The following is a 17773-nucleotide window of genomic DNA, read 5'->3' as shown; positions in this document are numbered from 1 at the left end:
GATGTGTTTCTCAACCCCCACCCCAATTTCACCCGGGGTCAACGCCAATGTCTCCCACTATGTTTCCCGCCAGTTCAGATGTGGGGTATTTGTCATCTGACAGCTTTTTCGACATTCCACACTACACCGCTTTCGCCTCATACACAGTGTGCAGCGTTTTCGAAAATGCGCTCTAACGCGTCAATGACGCATTTCCAGACCCATGTTCATATAACATTATTTCATCGTCTCCATGTGAGGAATATGTCTCCCAAGTACTGACATGCATTTTTGTTACACCCTGTATATACAGTATTAAGAAACAAATATGTATATTACTTTTAATTTGTTTTAATCATTCTGGTCAAATATTTCCAGGGCCGTTTACTAGAAAAATCTTTTCTATAAAAACCGTATACGTGTGGTACCAAAAACCATAGAATTAATTTTAGACGTGTTTTTTAAATCTATTTAAATAAAACAAAATCGGATTTAAATAAAAAATAATCATAATTTTTATCCACCCTATCTGGGGGACGTGCAATTGACCTGGAAGGGTGGACAAGCGACAGAAAATCGGAAAAAGGTGGTGGGGGGAGCAGTTGAGAGAACGGCGTACCAGTGTTTGTACCACACTCGCGGAGCCTTCAAAGCGACGTGCGTGTAAACAAATCTTGAAGGTAGGCCGCTTTGTGATGTGGAGTAAGTGTGTGAGGGGGAATTGATGCCAAATAACGCACGGCAGGGGTCCCACGAGGCCGCATTGTTTCAAGAAAGAGCCGGACGTCTCGTGTCATGGTTGTGTGAACTGGCTCCTCCCCGCTTTGTTCCCTCGTTTGTGGGACCAGCGCAATGATTCAACAGGATCCCCCGCTCCACAATAGCAAACGAGGTTTCTTGCGTTCGACAGGAAGTCTTAGTCTGCAGAATTCTCACCGTTGTCTCGGCTGCGATAATGCGTGTAAGATATGCTGCTCTTTTTGTGTGTGACATGTCGGTATATGCAGACGTTTAGAGCGCAAGAGTTTCTCAACCGCCGGGCCGCGAGAGGTTCTCCTGAAGTTTGTCGTTTTACTTTAAGGCGATCTCCTACCCCGGCGAAGGTCTGAGCATTTTCTATGTAAGCTTATGGGATGTTTTCGGTATTTTGGTCACGATTATCTCGAGAACCAGTCGACAAAAATTTTCCAAATTTTGATTGAACACTGAGAAAGGATGTTTCTAGAGACCCACTGATTAATATTTTCATTTTTTGCATCAACGTCCCGAAAATTAATTAATTCATTTTACTCTATTTTCACTTTTCTTGACACAGCAACCCTGCAGAGCCCAGTCGCCTGGCTCTTCACGGACCCTCGTTCACGACTAATGAGGCGGAAGGGAGGGAGGCCCGAGGATAACTCACCAGATGTTTTCGAGCTGTAGAAATCTGCTTCAGGTATAAATATCCGGGGAGGAAAGCTCTCGGAAGATTTAACTGAGTATTTTTGAAATTATAGGGCTAACTTGAAAATGGACAAAAGAAAGTGTTCAGGAATGCGAATAGAATCAGCACAGATATATATTCACTTAGTCTGGAGTATGAAATTTCTCGAAGTACCGGGATGGCGAAAGTATGCTGTAAAGCATTGCTGTTCTCAAGGAGGGGTTGAGGGCAGCATATTCCCCGGTATCTCAGATGTCAAGAAGAGAAATAAATTACACAATGTCCATTTCAAGAATATTTCGGCAAAAATAAAGCGCAGGTTAAGTAGTTCATGAATATCTGGATAATGAACTTCTAACAATTGTATAGATCAGTCTCCCACCCCATCCATGACCAATAGCGCGTCCCCCCCTTAGATCATGCTATAATTCCCATAAAGTATTTTATTGCGACACTCTCCTATTACTAAAAGTCATTTTTTAAGATTTACTGAATGATTTACTTGATCTGCCCCTTCTCCAAATTATTCCTTTTCTTCATCTTGGAACCAATTATAGTGAGTTGAATTAATTACTAATCAAGTATGTTCCTCTCCGCCTCATCGCACACATTGCACAACGATGTCCTTTTTATACATATATTTTAGAAAAATATATTGAATTTTATGATAGCGAAAGGAAAAATATTCCTCACCAAGAATTTAGATGGGGCGGTCTGCGTCATTATCCCCTCACGCGCGAAGCGCCTAATAATCCGGGAGGAGGGGGAGACCCAAGAGAATAAAACCCAGATGCACTCGACCTGCATGCAACCGGTTTCGGGTATAAGTAACAGGGGAAAGACCCCCCAAGATCAATCTTGGTATTTCTTTTTCTAAATTGTGGACGGGAAGTTTCGGAGCAAACGTTTGATGAATAGAAACAGAATAATCGCAGATAGTGTATATTCGTTTAGTGTGGAATATGAAATTACTGTGCTGCAAACAGTGCTTCCGGCAAGGAGGGGCTGCGGGCGGCGGCATATTCCCAAGAATACAGATCAATTGCGCTAAATCAATTTCAATTTCAAAAATATTTCAACAACGACCAATATATTGTTTTGTTCCGTGGTGGAGGATTCTCCCCGATGGCACATTGTTAGCTTCATCGCCTTGTAATCAAGGCGTCCCTGGTTTAATAACCGGTGGAGACACATAGTAGTTCGGATCCCACTTTAAGCTGTAGGCCCAGTCCCGATTACCTTTACTATGCATAAAATGCAATTAAATCAATGTTTCATGGTCGCAAGAGTGTAAAACATCTGAGTCACATAAAATATAACGTTTAGCTTGAATTAACAGTGTTACCTTCTCAAAGCATTTAAATAGAAATGGCATATGCATGGTTTCGTTACACATTCCAACTTTAGGCCAAAACCTAAATAGTTTTACTAAATTAAAAAAAAAATACTCTCAAAAGAGGGACACTGAAAAATTTGTTTAAAAGCAGATTTTCATGCCCCAAATATCGTACTAACAATAATATTACATACGCGTGTATGCATAATCACACAATAGCAGTAAAGTGGAAAATAAAATACGAAAATTGTATTTATTTTAACTCCACATACATACATGCACCTCCATAAGTGTGTTATGTATTATGTATCTGCATGTCTGTGTTAACTTATATTTCTGTTATTGGCCTGCAACCGTGGCGGAGTGGGTTGGCACAGCGCTCTACGACGCCATGGGTCCTGGGTTCGAATCCCGGCCTGAGCATGGATGTTCTTTGTGATTGTGCCTTCATCAATTTCACAATATCATCACTCATCCTCATTTTCGCGATTAGCCAAAACTGGATTAAAAGCGACGCGAAATAACAAGAAATCAAAATGATCCGTAAATATGTTTCATGCTTCAGGACGTACTGGTAACCTTCATTTTTCACCCCCTGGAAGTTTTTTTGCCCTAGTCCATGTCTATGCAAGAATACGTTTATCTACGAATACGACAATTCTATTTATTACGTAAGGCATTATACAATATACCCCGAGGAAATATCATTATTTACGAGATTTCCTTCTCTCAGAAGATGTAAAATTGGGTTTTCATGTTGTTGTTTTTCCGTGAAGCACTGTTCTTCCGTCGAGTAGCTAATCTGGAGTACGTACATTTAAATCTTCTTACACATCTCACTATGTCCGAACAAACTGTCGTACAACATGATTTTTACTCGCCAAAAGTCGTACCATTTGTTTTTATTGCGCTTTCTGTCCTGCCAAGACAAGCAGAATGTCCTATTGCGCATGAAATACATATATAACAGCGATGTACGTAACGTATCTAACCGTTATGGCCAGGGTTATGTCTGCCCGGTTGTCCCTATGATAAAACATAGCACCAGCTATCGTAAGGCACAACCATGCTGATCATGCGTCACCCAATTAAAAAGGCAATGTGGCAGGCCCTGGCCCATAGCTGTCGCACCATCGAGTTTACATATGTCTGTAGTTTTAGTTTCTGTGTGTGTGTCGGATTACGTTTATTCATCTTCCAAACCTTTGGAAAGCACTCGGCGGGAGAAACATGATACTTCGGTGGTGATTCTCAGAATTTGACCCCAGCTGGCAGGCCCTTCCAGTTTCACCACCGCTGGAAACCGGCGATCTGGTGGTAGGAGGGAAAATGCCAGAAGTAAACAATAATAGCTGCAGAAAACAGATCGAGGTTGAGAAAAAGGATTTCTGATGTTTTACAGTCTTGCAAGAGCCGAAGTGGTCTATTTTGTCTACCCCCGTCGCGAACCTGTGAATGCAGCGCGCTGTGACGCCAGAGTCCCGGGTTCAAATCCCAGTTCGGACATGGATGTTTGTGATTGTTTGTCCTCAATGAACAAGACGAGATTTGACATCAATTGAGATGAGTTTTGTGTGAGGAAAGCTGCCCCTTAGGGGCTTCACTTTAATAAAAAGAAAATAAAAAGGATCTGACTGCCATGCGAAAGACCCGGGTTTGATTTCCGGGTAGGTGATCTAAGGTTGGAGTTTTTCCGGCCTTGTACCCGTATAAAGCGGCTCTGGGGCTGCCCCATCCTCAAATCAATGGGTACGGGGGGGCTAGAAGCTGCAGTAGTATGGGGCTGATCACCACCTCCAAAATGGTCCAGTTCGAGAATGTGTGGGGCCCTATCCCCACATCCTCTAAATGTGCCTTCATGCCACAGTGGTACGCACAGGTAACTTTATCTTTTTATAGTGTTTGCAATGGAATTGAAATATTAAAATATTATACTGGCATAAATAGGCTACTTGTATTTTGTGCATGAAATGTTTCATTGCATTAGTGATAAGAGCTTTCGAAATGATTGATTTAATAGTTAATTGGTTCTAATGTAGCCATTATGTAAAATTCATACATCCACAACCCGAAATCCGGACAGTCGGGCCGACCTGCGTGCGAAGTGATTAGCATAGCGTGCTAAAACGCCGGGTGTCCTGGGTTCGAATCCCGGCCACGGCGTAGAAGTTTTTTTTTGTGAGTTGCCGTTCAACAATTTCATCTAATACGCATTCTTCATTATTGTTGCAATTATCCAAGTATCAGAAAGCGACGAATAATAACAAAATTAATCAGTCAATCAACGGACACTCGGTTCTAGGATCAGATCCAGGTACCCGGTTCCGGTAAATCCGAACTTTATATTGTTTGCCATCTCTAGTATATACGTATGTAATCATGTATTATTTATACGCGGATCTTCCCGATGCCGTAGTGGTTACGTCGTCGTCTTGTAATCAAGGAATCCCGAGGTCGATACCCGGTGCAGGCACATTGTGGTTCGGACTCCACTTTAAACTGTAGGTCCAGCCCTGGCTAGCCTTTCTGTGCATAAAACAAATTTAAAAACAAACTCTACATTTATTTATGCATATATAGTATGGTCCGTTATCTACATTTATAATGGAAGAATAGTGTGTTTTACAATAATAAAAATAATGTAGTAACCAGCCCTGTTACGGAAACGCCACTGCTTTAGAAACATATTTGTCTCTCAGACTCAAACTCTCGGACCAAATTCCAACTTCATATTTTTCTTGGTCCGGAACACACTTCACCAATTTCATGCCACCACTTCCAGTCCATAATTTAAAAGCTACCCAGTTAAAAGCCAAAAGACATGTTGCTTTCTTTTCATCTTCTAAACCTGTTGTGTGTTGGGGCGAAACCACCCGCCGTGTTCCAAACCCTCTTTCTACAAGGTCATTAGGCGACCGCGAGCAGCTGCAGTGAACCTGCCGGCCGGCAACAGGGTTGCCCTGTCAAGAAAAGTGAAAAAAAGTCTGATATTTCACAAATAAAATGAATTAATTAATTATGGGGACGTTGATGCAGAAAATGAAAATATCGATCAGTGGTTCTCTAAAAACATCCTTTCTCAGCGTTCAGTTAAAATTTGAAAATTATCTGTCTACTGGTTCTCGAGATAATCGTGACTAAAGTTACGCCCATAAGCTTACATGGAAAATTGCTCAAACCTTCGCCGGGGTAGGAGATCGCCTTAAGATGATATCCTACCCCAGCGAAGATTTGAGGATGCCTGTGTAAGCTTATGGGGTAACTTTGGTCATGATTATCTCGAGAACCGGCCGACAACAAATTTTCTAATTTTACCTGCTGACTGAGAAAGAATGTTTCTAGAGAACCACTTTTTGATAATTTCATTTACTGCACCAACGTTCTCAAAATTAATTAATTGTACTCCTGAAATGTCGTATTGTGTTACTTTCCTTGACAGGGCAACCCTGATGTCAGTTGGCTGACTCGCTACCATTAACAAATATTTTGTAGTGGAAATATTCTGATTAATTAGAACTTTTTGGTGTTCAAAAACGCAACATGCCAATGAAAATCATACTGTGACATAGTGCTACATGCGCCTTGAGATTTTTCACCAGTAAAGTTTATAATTTGATTCTGGCTATATTTCGGGCGGGGGGAGGTTAAATATCCTGCTGAAAAAACCACGGCTTTTATATTGATGGGAAAGGAAATTCTCCGAAAGTATATGCAAGAAACACTGTGCAAGTACCGTTTTGAAATGCTAAAGAAAATGAGGTATAATTTGTAACTCGAATATTCATATTTCCCAGAGATAAAACATTTTAATGAAAACCCTGCGAAATTTAGAATTTCCTACTGAAAACATGCACGGCTTTTACATTAGAAAATATATTTTTTCTCCGAAAATGTCAGCACCAAGTGCGCAGCTCTTGCTATGAGAATGGAATACACGTCAGGAAATAAGCAGGCACCATTTTGAACCTGCATGTCCCGTCATTGCCTACATAGGGCCCGGCAAATTTCATATTTTCAAGAAAAAGTTGTTTTTTTTTACTTTTGTCTTCTACTTGATAAATGAAAATTGAATTTTTTTGGACACTAGCCTTGTAGCCTAATCTATATTTAACAGAACTAGGTATAATTTGTTACTTTAGCATTCATAGTTTTAAAGATATAAAATTTTATTTAAAGCCTTCCTGAATTTAAATTTTGCGCTGAAAATACTCCTCCCTGCACCAGTCTGTCACAGCCAGCGCAGTGTTTGAGGGTTAAACGTGACAACCAAACTTGTATTTGCAAAACGTAAACCCATGCAAAATATTGTTATTTTTTACTGGCTGTATGAACTGAAAATGGGCCACAATGGTCTAGTCAGTAGGGCATCTGACTGCAACATGGGAGAACTGGATTCGATTCCTAGGCGGTTGATCTAAGCTCAGAATTCTTTTGACTTGTCACTGTATAAAGTGGCTCTGGGGCTCGCTCCCGGGGGGTAAAGGCAGCTGGAGTATGGTGCTGGTCACCACTTCAAAAATGGGCAAGATGGAATGGTGCAGGGAACTTTACCTACATGTAATGAATGTAAACACACAATTTTAACCACATATTAAACCTGTTTCAAATAATAATTCATAGAATGTTTGAAGGTAGTGAATGATGCAGAATATGGCATATGAACTGAACAGTGTTGAAAGCATAAAAACTTCATATAGAACCTTTTATATAGTAACTTACAACTTGGACGTTCTGTTCCCCCTATAGCCGGACCCTGTAGCCAAGTGGTTAGCACATCACGCTGCAACGCCAAGGGTCCGGGGTTCGAATCCTGCTCGGGCTTGGTTGTTTGTGAATGTCCATTCATCAATTTCATCATTCCATCACTCATCCCCATCTTTGCAAATTAGCCAAGAGGCACAAAACGCGAAGTAAAATAAACTAAATCAATCAATCAATCAATGTTCCAGATATAAGATTATATTTTCACCCTAAAGGTCTTAACATTTGCATGAAGGTTTGACTTTGAATGTGCTATTTAAGACAGGACATGAAATTTCTAGTTTGAAATCAGTCGCCGGACTAAAATCTTTGGTCGCCACTATTTTATATTGATAAATAGTAAAAATATGAGCAATTATTAAAAAGTTAGGAATTAATGTTTGTGTAGCGCTGTCGTTCTGCACTGAAGTACCACTTATCGATCACAGCTGCTGGGTCAAACTCTGACAGGGAAAGGGGGGGGGGTCCGTTTACGGAAACTCTGAGCAAATCATCCAGTGTCTCGGTCTTCAGGGAGTTCCTGTAAGTAATCTTGAGTCTGTTGTGACAGCTGAAACCTCTCTCACATGAAGCTGTGTTCACTGGTAGAACAGCACAAAATGTCAAAATCTGGATCAAATTGGGGAATCTTGCTGAACACTCCACACTGTGGATCTTCTCCAGCGTCTGATTCAAAGCTGGAGAAGGAAGCAAAAGTTTGTATTCTGTCCACTCTGCTGACAGAACATCCATTTTCTCATTATAAATTCTCAGGTTCAAGTATATGTAGAGCTTCTTTATTTCTTCTATCCCAAACTGAAGAATATTTTCTTTGGGAGGCCAACCCAAGGTGTCGAAAACATGCAGAGAAGCAGTCTTGAGGCATGTTTGACACACATTTGAAACAACAAAATTTTAGTCGCCAGCCCAAAACTGGCGACCAGAAATTTCGCACCCTGATTTAAGAGATGTAGGAAACAGACATAGTTATGCATCACTTTGACCATTTCTTTTGTTCATAATCTTTCGAAGTGCTAAAATGGAATTCAACATTTCTGTTGTTCATTTTGACACAGCTTTGTGTGTAAAATACATCTGTAGTTTTTCTTACGTTTATGCCATCATAAGAGTATAAATCTGGCTTATGTGACGTTTCTTAATGTTCACTATTTAAATGGTACATATTAAATTGCTGAAACTGTTTGTTAATGGCAGTATTTTCTTTTACAGATCGCAACTGTGGAACGACAAGTTTTTGAATTCCTTGGTTTCATGTGGGTTCCTATCCTTGCCAACTTTTTCCAACTAATTTTTGTGATATTTGGATTTTTTGGAGCTTTCCAGTACAGACCAAAGTACATTATAACTGTAAGTATAGTATCAAGGAATGATAATTATTAGTATTTCTGTTTAATATTTTTGTGCTGCTTGTCATTCCAGTGTAGTCATATTAAGCAATAAATGATGATTGTACTTGATAATTTTCTAGCCTAATTGCGCTGCCCTCTGTGGTTCACACAGATAAGTGAAGTAAAATAAACCAAATCAATCAATCATGTTTAGAAACTTGAAATAACTTCTTAACTTCTGTATTGGAAATGGAAAACCAGATTGCAAAAATAAAAAAAACTGTGAATTGCAGTTGTTTAACTGCAATTGATTGAAACTGGTTGGTTTTAGTGATTTATTATTACTTTTTATATTTTATTATATTTAATAAGTGGCTTAGATGTTGTTACCACAGTATTAATTGTCAATATTATTATCCTTTATATTGCTAATATTTTCCTCCTTTTGCAGTACACAGTTTGGAGTATCTTCTGGATTGGATGGAATGTTTTTGTTATGTGTTTCTACTTAAATGTTGGAGTTTTAAATAAAGTGAGTATATTTTTTTTTGTAAATTGATGATAAATTGAACGATACAAAAGATAAAAGATACTTCATTTAATTATCACTTATCATCATGATTAACTTAGGGACATACAATAAGAAAATTACAATTGTACCAGAAAAACAGGCTTTTTACTTATGTTCTTAAAACAGAGAAAATATTTTTTTAAATTTTGTTTTATTCCCTTTTCTATTTTTGACGCTTTTCTTATTTATTTATTTTTTATTTATTTCGTCTTCTTTTACATGGCGAAGTTAAGGCTGTGGAGCCTTTTCTTCCACTTGACCATGTTTACAAAAAGAATTGAATATGAAAATAATTAACATATTAAAAAAAAGGAAGAAAAAAAAATATAAAAAATTACAGAGAAATAAAAAAAAATACAAAGATAAATTACATATAAGAAAGGTAATCTAACCTATAGATACGGACACACACACTCACACTCACACATACATACATATTTTTGCCCTTACACACGTACAAGCAAATACATAACACAACACTTACTTAAGCACAGTCCAATATTTCACATACTTAAAACACAGTCCAAAACGGTATACTTTGACGATAATTCATCTTTCTTAAGATTGTGTTGAGTATAACTACAAAGACTTATGTATCTCTTTCAGGACAGTGACATGTTAAATATGGGAACAGGTAGTGTAAGCTGGTGGGAGGTGAATGGAGCTGGCTGCAAGCCAGTTTATCCTACGAACATCACACTGGAAAATGATCCGTTTCGACCAATACGGCCTGAGAGGGTTTTGGGATGTGTGTTGGATTACCAGTATGTTGAAGTGATACATGCAGCTATTCAGTGCCTTTTATCTGTGAGTATTTTGAAGATGTTTGATTAGTTTTATATTGTACAGAGACCAACAAATAGGAATTGTTCATTATTATATACAGGGTGGCGACAGACCTGAAAAAGTTAGGGAATTGAAGAAGTCAAAAAAGTCAGGGAATTTTGTCTTGATTGACAAATGTTTCTTTGTTGAACTGTAGATGTGATGTGATGCAATGAACCTGCCAGACATTTGATTTTGAAGTCGTAATAAGTGCTGCACTTAAATGGGAAATCATCTTGCCAGCCTTTGGCATAAACTTTTAGGTCTATTATGCTTTGAAAACAACCATGTTGCCAGAAACAAGTGATGGAAGGTGAAGAGGTGGGGGAGGAGAAATTTACAGTGAGGCAGATACATTTGATGAACCTCATATTTAAAATGTATTGATATTTTTTTCCCTTGTGTATGGGAGCTATAAGGGGTCGGACCTGTTGATCAGAAGGGCACACCCACTCTGGTACCGTCCGACAAATGTCCAAAACCATAGTACGGCATTGTGTGGACATTCTAAAGGAACTTATTTTTATCTACTATTATTGTATTTAACAGGCTGAAGCTTTATACGAGGACAGTCTAGAAAGTACGTTCCAATTAGCCATAAATTGAAACACAAACGACGGTAATAATTGACATTTTATTATCTTAATTACAGTGACCCATAACTTACTTTTTGACACATTCACCACCATTCTTCAGGTATTTTTTGTAGTGTGGCACTAAATTTTGTATTCCCGTGTCATGTGCCTGCCTCCAAAAAGCAGAACCGTCTGTACAGCAGCGTTAATGTCAATACATATGTCCTGCCAGAAACTTGCTTCAGCTGAAGGAAGAGATGAAAGTGAGGTTGGGGCTCCCACTTAGTGACGCAATAGAGCGGTCAGGTGGGCATGCATGGCGGATCTGCCTTCCATGAATTGTCTGCACCATCGTCTGACCATACTGTCGCTTATGGCATCAAGTCCTTACACCTCACAAGTTCCGGTGGATCTCTGTTGGCCGCTTCTGAACGTGCAAATATCTGATTACATCATGCAGTCGGTATATGAGGACTGTCATCTTTCTCATAGAGTTAAGCCAAGCTAACTCCTGCTGGCCCCTGTGGTGCAGTGGTGAGGACATCGTGCTACAACACCAGGGGTCCTGGGTTCGAATCCCAGCCTGGGCATGCATGTTTGTGAGTGTCCATTCATTAATTTCATCATGTCATCACTCATCCCCATCTTCGCAAATTAGCCCAAAGTGGCACAAAAAGCGAAGTAAAATAAAGCATATCAATCAACCAAGCTAACTCCTGGTGCAGGACTCGTCTTTATGGCAGTGACCCGATATTGCCACTTTTACCTATGAAGAAACTTGCAGTCAAACAGCCAATTAGGCCTACCGCTTCCCCCACTCTTTGAGCAACAGTCTGCAACCGTAGAATCCCTCCTCCATTGCCTAGATAAAAAAGGATTTAGCCAAAATTACCATTCTGCGCTGTGAATACAGTCAGGAGATAGCTTGGCCATGGTATAACACTGTTCTTAAATTGACTCCCTTCACAACAATGCTATTGCACCACATTACAGATACGACTTCTTCCTATCTGTAAGTGCATGTTGTGCTCCAATGATATCGGAACTTACTTTCTGGACGTGCCTCGTATATAAACTTATGGACGCTGTTATTAACAGCATGTTCCTATCTTATGTCTTATTAGCAAAATCAGATGCCTGGGCAGTGCAGTAGATTTCCCTGCTATAAATTACTTGCGTTAAGTTTTTAATGTGTATATATAAATAAACACTTGTAAACTTTAAGCTAAAAGATTAAAAAATCGGCAACTTACGTGTGTGAGTATGAGATATTTTTCGTACTACGTTTCGGAGGTTACACTACCTCCTTCTTCAGGTTGAAACGTTGTTATTCAGACACCATGTCAGGTGTCTGAATAACAACGTTTCAACCTGAAGAAGGAGGTAGTGTAACCTCCGAAACGTAGTACGAAAAATATCTCATACTCACACACGTAAGTTGCCGATTTTTTAATCTTTTAGCTTAAAGTTTATATTTAATTGTGAGTAATCCGCACCTTACCAGCATGTTAAATAAACACTTTTTGCCGGCAATATAGGTAACAGTATGTTGTCAGTTTCACGGTACTTGGATATACTGTGAATGTTTGTACTGAAAGAGAAGTCACATTGATAATGTAACGTAGTATGACACTGTTTTGTACAATTCGATTGCTTCACTTTCAGAAAGTTTAGTCCCGAGGAGCAGGTTTAAAATATGTTAGGGGTTTGGGTGCCAAGCAGATGCCATGTGTTGCCATGTTCACATACATCAAACAAGCCATGAATTCACCATACCAATATCTCAATCATGTGTGCATGGAATAAGTTGTTTGTTTGCTTTATATAGAAAAGAGATGTAAACCCCGCGACAGGTTAAGTTAGCAGCAGGTTTTATGTATCAATCCACTCTAGAGTGGCACTCAGCATCACCGTGCCAGTCTCACCTTAACCGCTGAGCTGTTCATATCACATATAGTGACAAAATCCGCAGTATTGCAGCGGAACTATTTTCTGCGTGCACGTTTGGGTCAATATATGCGAAAAGTTGCTGCAAGGTTAACCTGTCGTGGGGCTTAGGATACAAGCGTTAATGCTTCAAAAATAAGTTTGCAGTCATGATTCTTGTAAGGAGCAGGCGAAATATCAACATTTAATAATGAGAAGGGCTTAGAAGGACGAGCAATTACAAAATTTCTTAATTAAAGACAACTAATTTACTCTAACTTTAAAAATAATCAAATATTTTATTCAATCCTGCTTGCAAATGATAAAGCCCTGTAAAAATCCCTCCCAAGCTTGTGAATTGTAATAATTTTTTAAATTCAATATTTTTGGGAACGAATATGAATCCTAGAGAAATTAAGTAAGCTAATATAGATACTTAATACAGTCCATACCTGAAAGCTGTATGAGTTTATTTTCCATGTACAAATATGTGGATTTAGTTCAAAATTGTCAGGGAAAAGATGCAAAATTTGTCCTGGAAAACCTGGGAAGTCCAGGAATTTCATTTCTGATTGTCTGTAGCCACCCTGTATATACAGCATGTAACAAAAGTCCGGGAACAATTTAAAAAAAATATATTGTATCCAAATGGGTACGAATATGAATCCTTGAGAAATTAAGTAAGCTAATATAGATACTTAATACAGTCCATACCTGAAAGCTGTATGAGTTTATTTTCCATGTACAAATATGTGGATTTAGTTCAAAATTGTCAGGGAAAAGATGCAAAATTTGTCCTGGAAAACCTGGGAAGTCCAGGAATTTCATTTCTGATTGTCTGTAGCCACCCTGTATATACAGCATGTAACAAAAGTCCGGGAACAATTTAAAAAAAATATATTGTATCCAAATGAGTAGCATTACAAAGTGAAAAAGTACATCATTTCAAAGAGTAAAGTTGTAAGTTTTTTCCTCATTGTCGGTGTTACGTGTTGTTCCATATATTGTCGCTAGGTGGTGTCATAATCAAGATGGTGCTTTCTGGAGCTGAGAAGGCTTTCTGCGTGCTAGAATTTGACAAAACAAAGAGTGCCTTCCTGATTGGTGCAGCTTTCCCGTACTTCATCCTAAATTTTCGTTGGACATCCGTTGCACTCTTTGTTTTGTCAAATTCTAGTATGCAGAAAGCACCATCTTGATTATGACACCACCTATCGATGATACATGGAACTACACATAACACCTGCAATGAGGAAAAGAACTTACAACTTTACTCTTTGAAATGATGTTCTTTGTCACTTTGTAATGCTACTCGTTTGGCTACAATAACTTTTTTAGTGTTCCCGGACTTTTGTTACATGCTGTATATTAATATTGCACAATATTTTTTGAATAACATATTGAAGGTTTAATAATTAAGACTGAGGTGATATATTTTGACTTGAATGTAGTTCCTACCAATACTGACACCGATATGAAAATTGTAATAATTCAAAACAGTTACAAGTATTTGTAAATTTTAATGCATAAGTTTATATTGTAACTATAACAAAGCATTTAAACAAAGGGTTTGCTTTAAAATAATCATAATTTCATGTGAGATAATCATTCAGTTACAAAATCTAGTTTTTCCCACTGTTTTTGCTGAAATAATTAAAACTATGCATTTTGCATAAATTCCAGAATATTTAGACTCTGAGAACATGTTATGTAGCATTTATGTGAACTCCATAAAACGTCCTGACCCCATAAAAGTATTGGTGGGTATCAGGTATTAAATTTCAACCGATACTTTCACTACATTGGTATTGATATTGGTTCAACCCTATTAATAACATGAGTGGCCAGATATATTCACTTTATCAAATAAAATTATTGATCCTCGAGTTAAAATAGGAATTCACGTTAGTTCTTTTTATGAACATAACTGCTATTGCTAATCTGTGTGACTGTTTAATTCTGTATGGATGATTTTATTTCTGCAGCAATATGTATAATTAGTGAACCACAACATAAAACATACAAACAGCATAATAAAAACAACATTAACAATCTGTCTAGGCTTTCGACTCCATCTCGGTCATCATCAGGGTTGGTTGAGAGATACAAGAAGCAGCAACTCCAATGTCACTACTTGCTGTGTCAGAAAGAAGATGTCGCCACAGTCATCCAGTGTTGGCAGGTGCTGGTGGGTTGGAGTAGATATCAGAAGAAGATTGATAATTCAATTTGATGGTATTATTTCAAAAGGAATAAAGGTTCTCGTACGTGTTATCATTGAGGTTATTTGGGTTTTTAATTATATGCACACACTCCTTTACATCACATATGCTAAAAAGGAAGTGGTGACAATTGGTGATGTGTTTTTTATCATGCTGTTTATTTGTTTAGTGGTTCACTAAAATGTCTTTGCCGGCATGTAGCGTAAGAAGTTTTTATTCTCACATGTATTAATTAATTAATGCCATTATGATGTCTTAAAAATACATATATTGTTGCAGGCTCTTGGCTCAGCTGGTGGAATCTTTCTTACACATCTTTTTATGGAAGAAGACGATAGTTGTAAGTATGCTGGTCTCTGTAGATTTATAAATTATGTTAACGTTGCTGGCACATATGCACTATTCACATTTTTAGTACTTTCAAGAACTAGTTTTAGGCAAAGTGATCAACCACAATAGCACATTGATGGTGCACAGAGTGATGTAGCCTATCTGTGTAAGTTATATTATCTGATTTTTAGGCTTTTTATATAAACTGACGTATCGAGTCTTGAACATGTATCTTTATCATTGTTTAATTTCTAATTGGTCATATATCAAATAATTAGGTGGAACCAAAGCATAGAAGAATTTCATGCTTTGAATTTTTGATTGAAGAATAGTGTATAAAGCATCCATCAATAAAGACCCAATATTTAAGATAGAATCATATATTAAAAGGCTTAAATTTCAGTCCTCATAAAATACATTTTTGTACCAGATCTTCAGTGAATATGTATTCTTCCATTGTCATGATTCCATCGTTTTGTAGTTTTGATAGCATTTAAAAAAAGACTATAATTGCAAAAGAGAGCAAAAAATACATTTATTTTTTGAAAGAATGTACTTCTCACAGTGGTTTCTTTTAAAGTTAACAAATCTCACATTTATAAGCTTTCACTTACATACCACATTGGAAGAGAAACAATTTTTCAATGAGTTAACTTTTATCAATTCCCATACAACTCTGTCTTTTTGTTACAGTTGATTTCATTGGTGGATTTGACGTACACGCAGTATGGTAAGTGCTGTGTGTAAATCTCGGAATGCTTGTCTCGTACAGTATAAATTTAGTGTTATATCAGTGTATATTTTATTTTCTGTAGCTTGTTAATTTTTCTTTCATATTTTATTTACAGTCGAGTTCATAGGTGGGTTCAATCCTACCTCTGCCTATTATCCTTCTAGTAAGCCACCTCATACAGCAGTTCATCCCATGTATGTAAGATGGGATACATCCCCCTGTCAAAAGTGTGTCTTTCCCTAACACAGAGTGATCGAAAGCCTCATTAAAAGCATGCAAGTTGCATGTGTTACCGTGATATTTGCAGTTGTTCAAAGATGGTTGTGGTGATACCTCTCACCACATATGTATTTATTAAAGAGAGGTAAAATATTCCGCTAACTTCCCACTGATGACCAATGACGTTAGTTGAAATTGAAATAATTTAAAGTAGTTCATAATATTTATAAATTTATAACAGTTTCTAATTGGAACTATATTACTTCAAGCTGCTAGAGTTTTTCTTTCAAATATTCATAATTTCACATAAGATTATTATTTTATCACAGAATCCATTTCTCCCTGCGATGCTGTTGCCAAAAGAACAAGAAATATGCAGTTTTGTATAATTTCCAGGATATTTAGACTGCAACCCTGCGAGATTCCGAAACTCCATAAAAGCATTCGCTGGTATCAGTGGTTAAATTTAATTGATACTTTCTGATACCACTGGTATGTGCTGCTTAATATACCAGCATCAACATTCGCTCAGTCCTAGGGCTCAAAAAAATCTTGCTTGCCTGGTCGCCATGGCGACTGGAATGTCTTGCTGTAATATTGCCGTATTTTCATTAGCCATTGATTTTTTTTTCTGGCACCTGGCTCTGAAGAAGATTTTCCAACCACGGACATAAAATTAATTTTAAGATACCATGCATTGTACAGGGTTTCTATAAATTAGTTATACAAGAGTAACCGTTCATTGTGATGACAGTGTATGTGTAACGAAATGGTTTATACATCAATGAATACAGCATATCTTCAAGTTTATTGTTGCACATTGTTAGTTTCAGATGCTGCCACTGGAGGGGTGAGCGTTTGTTTATCTTACACAAGTACTGACTTGGATTGGTCATGGTGGAATGATTCCATGGCCACCTCGTCGACGTTGCTGGGAAGAGGAACAAACACATGTCCTTTAATGTAACCCCAGATAGAGAAATCCATGGAGGTCAGATCAGGCAAACGAGGTGGCCATGAAATCGTTCCACCACGACTAATCCAAGTCAGTACTTGTGTAAGATAAACAAACTCCTATGCCTCCAGTGGCGACATCTGCAACTAACAATGTGCGACAAAAAACTTGAAGATATACTGTATTCATTGATGTATAAACCATTTCTGTTACACATACACTTTCTTCACAATTAACGGTTACTTTTGTATAACTAATTTATAGAAACCCTGTATTATTTTGTGACAAACAGCAATGGTTATGCAAACTTTTAATTAAATATTCACTTCTTTGCTATTATACTATTTTCAACATTACAGTGAAGAAGATAATTAAGATTCTAATATTTTGTATGCATTCGTTAAGCATTTCAAGCTTATGTATTCTCTAACAAACATTATCATATTTTTTTATGCTCAAAATCATGATAATTATAAATATGTCCTCCAACTTCTATAGATCCAATGTCCATCATGTTTGCATTGTTTGTATTTATTGTATGTCTTGAATCAATATATGCTGCAATGTTCATGTTTGTGTGTATGGCT

The 17773-nt window shown here is 37.7% G+C and overlaps 1 protein-coding gene across 4 annotated transcripts in view; it reads left to right on the top strand.

The window, feature by feature from the left end:
* NKAIN (Sodium/potassium-transporting ATPase subunit beta-1-interacting protein) overlaps window positions 1-17773 on the top strand; it is a 53199-nt gene that overhangs the window by 31336 nt on the left and 4090 nt on the right. For 2 of the 4 annotated variants that reach the window (XM_083126968.1, XM_083126969.1), the window contains exons 2-5: window positions 8712-8849; window positions 9282-9362; window positions 10008-10208; window positions 15229-15289. In XM_083126968.1, the coding sequence (XP_082983094.1) occupies window positions 8712-8849; window positions 9282-9362; window positions 10008-10208; window positions 15229-15289 (481 nt within the window). Of the gene's footprint in view, window positions 1-8711; window positions 8850-9281; window positions 9363-10007; window positions 10209-15228; window positions 15290-15972; window positions 16010-16127; window positions 16207-17773 lie in introns of all 4 variants that reach the window. The other 2 variants (XM_083126970.1, XM_083126971.1) reach the window with 2 other exon arrangements.

Source organism: Lepisma saccharinum, chromosome 8, assembly GCF_977018435.1.
Source record: "Lepisma saccharinum chromosome 8, izLepSacc3.1, whole genome shotgun sequence".
NCBI lineage: Eukaryota > Metazoa > Arthropoda > Insecta > Zygentoma > Lepismatidae > Lepisma > Lepisma saccharinum.
This window is presented reverse-complemented; position numbering and strand designations above follow the sequence as displayed.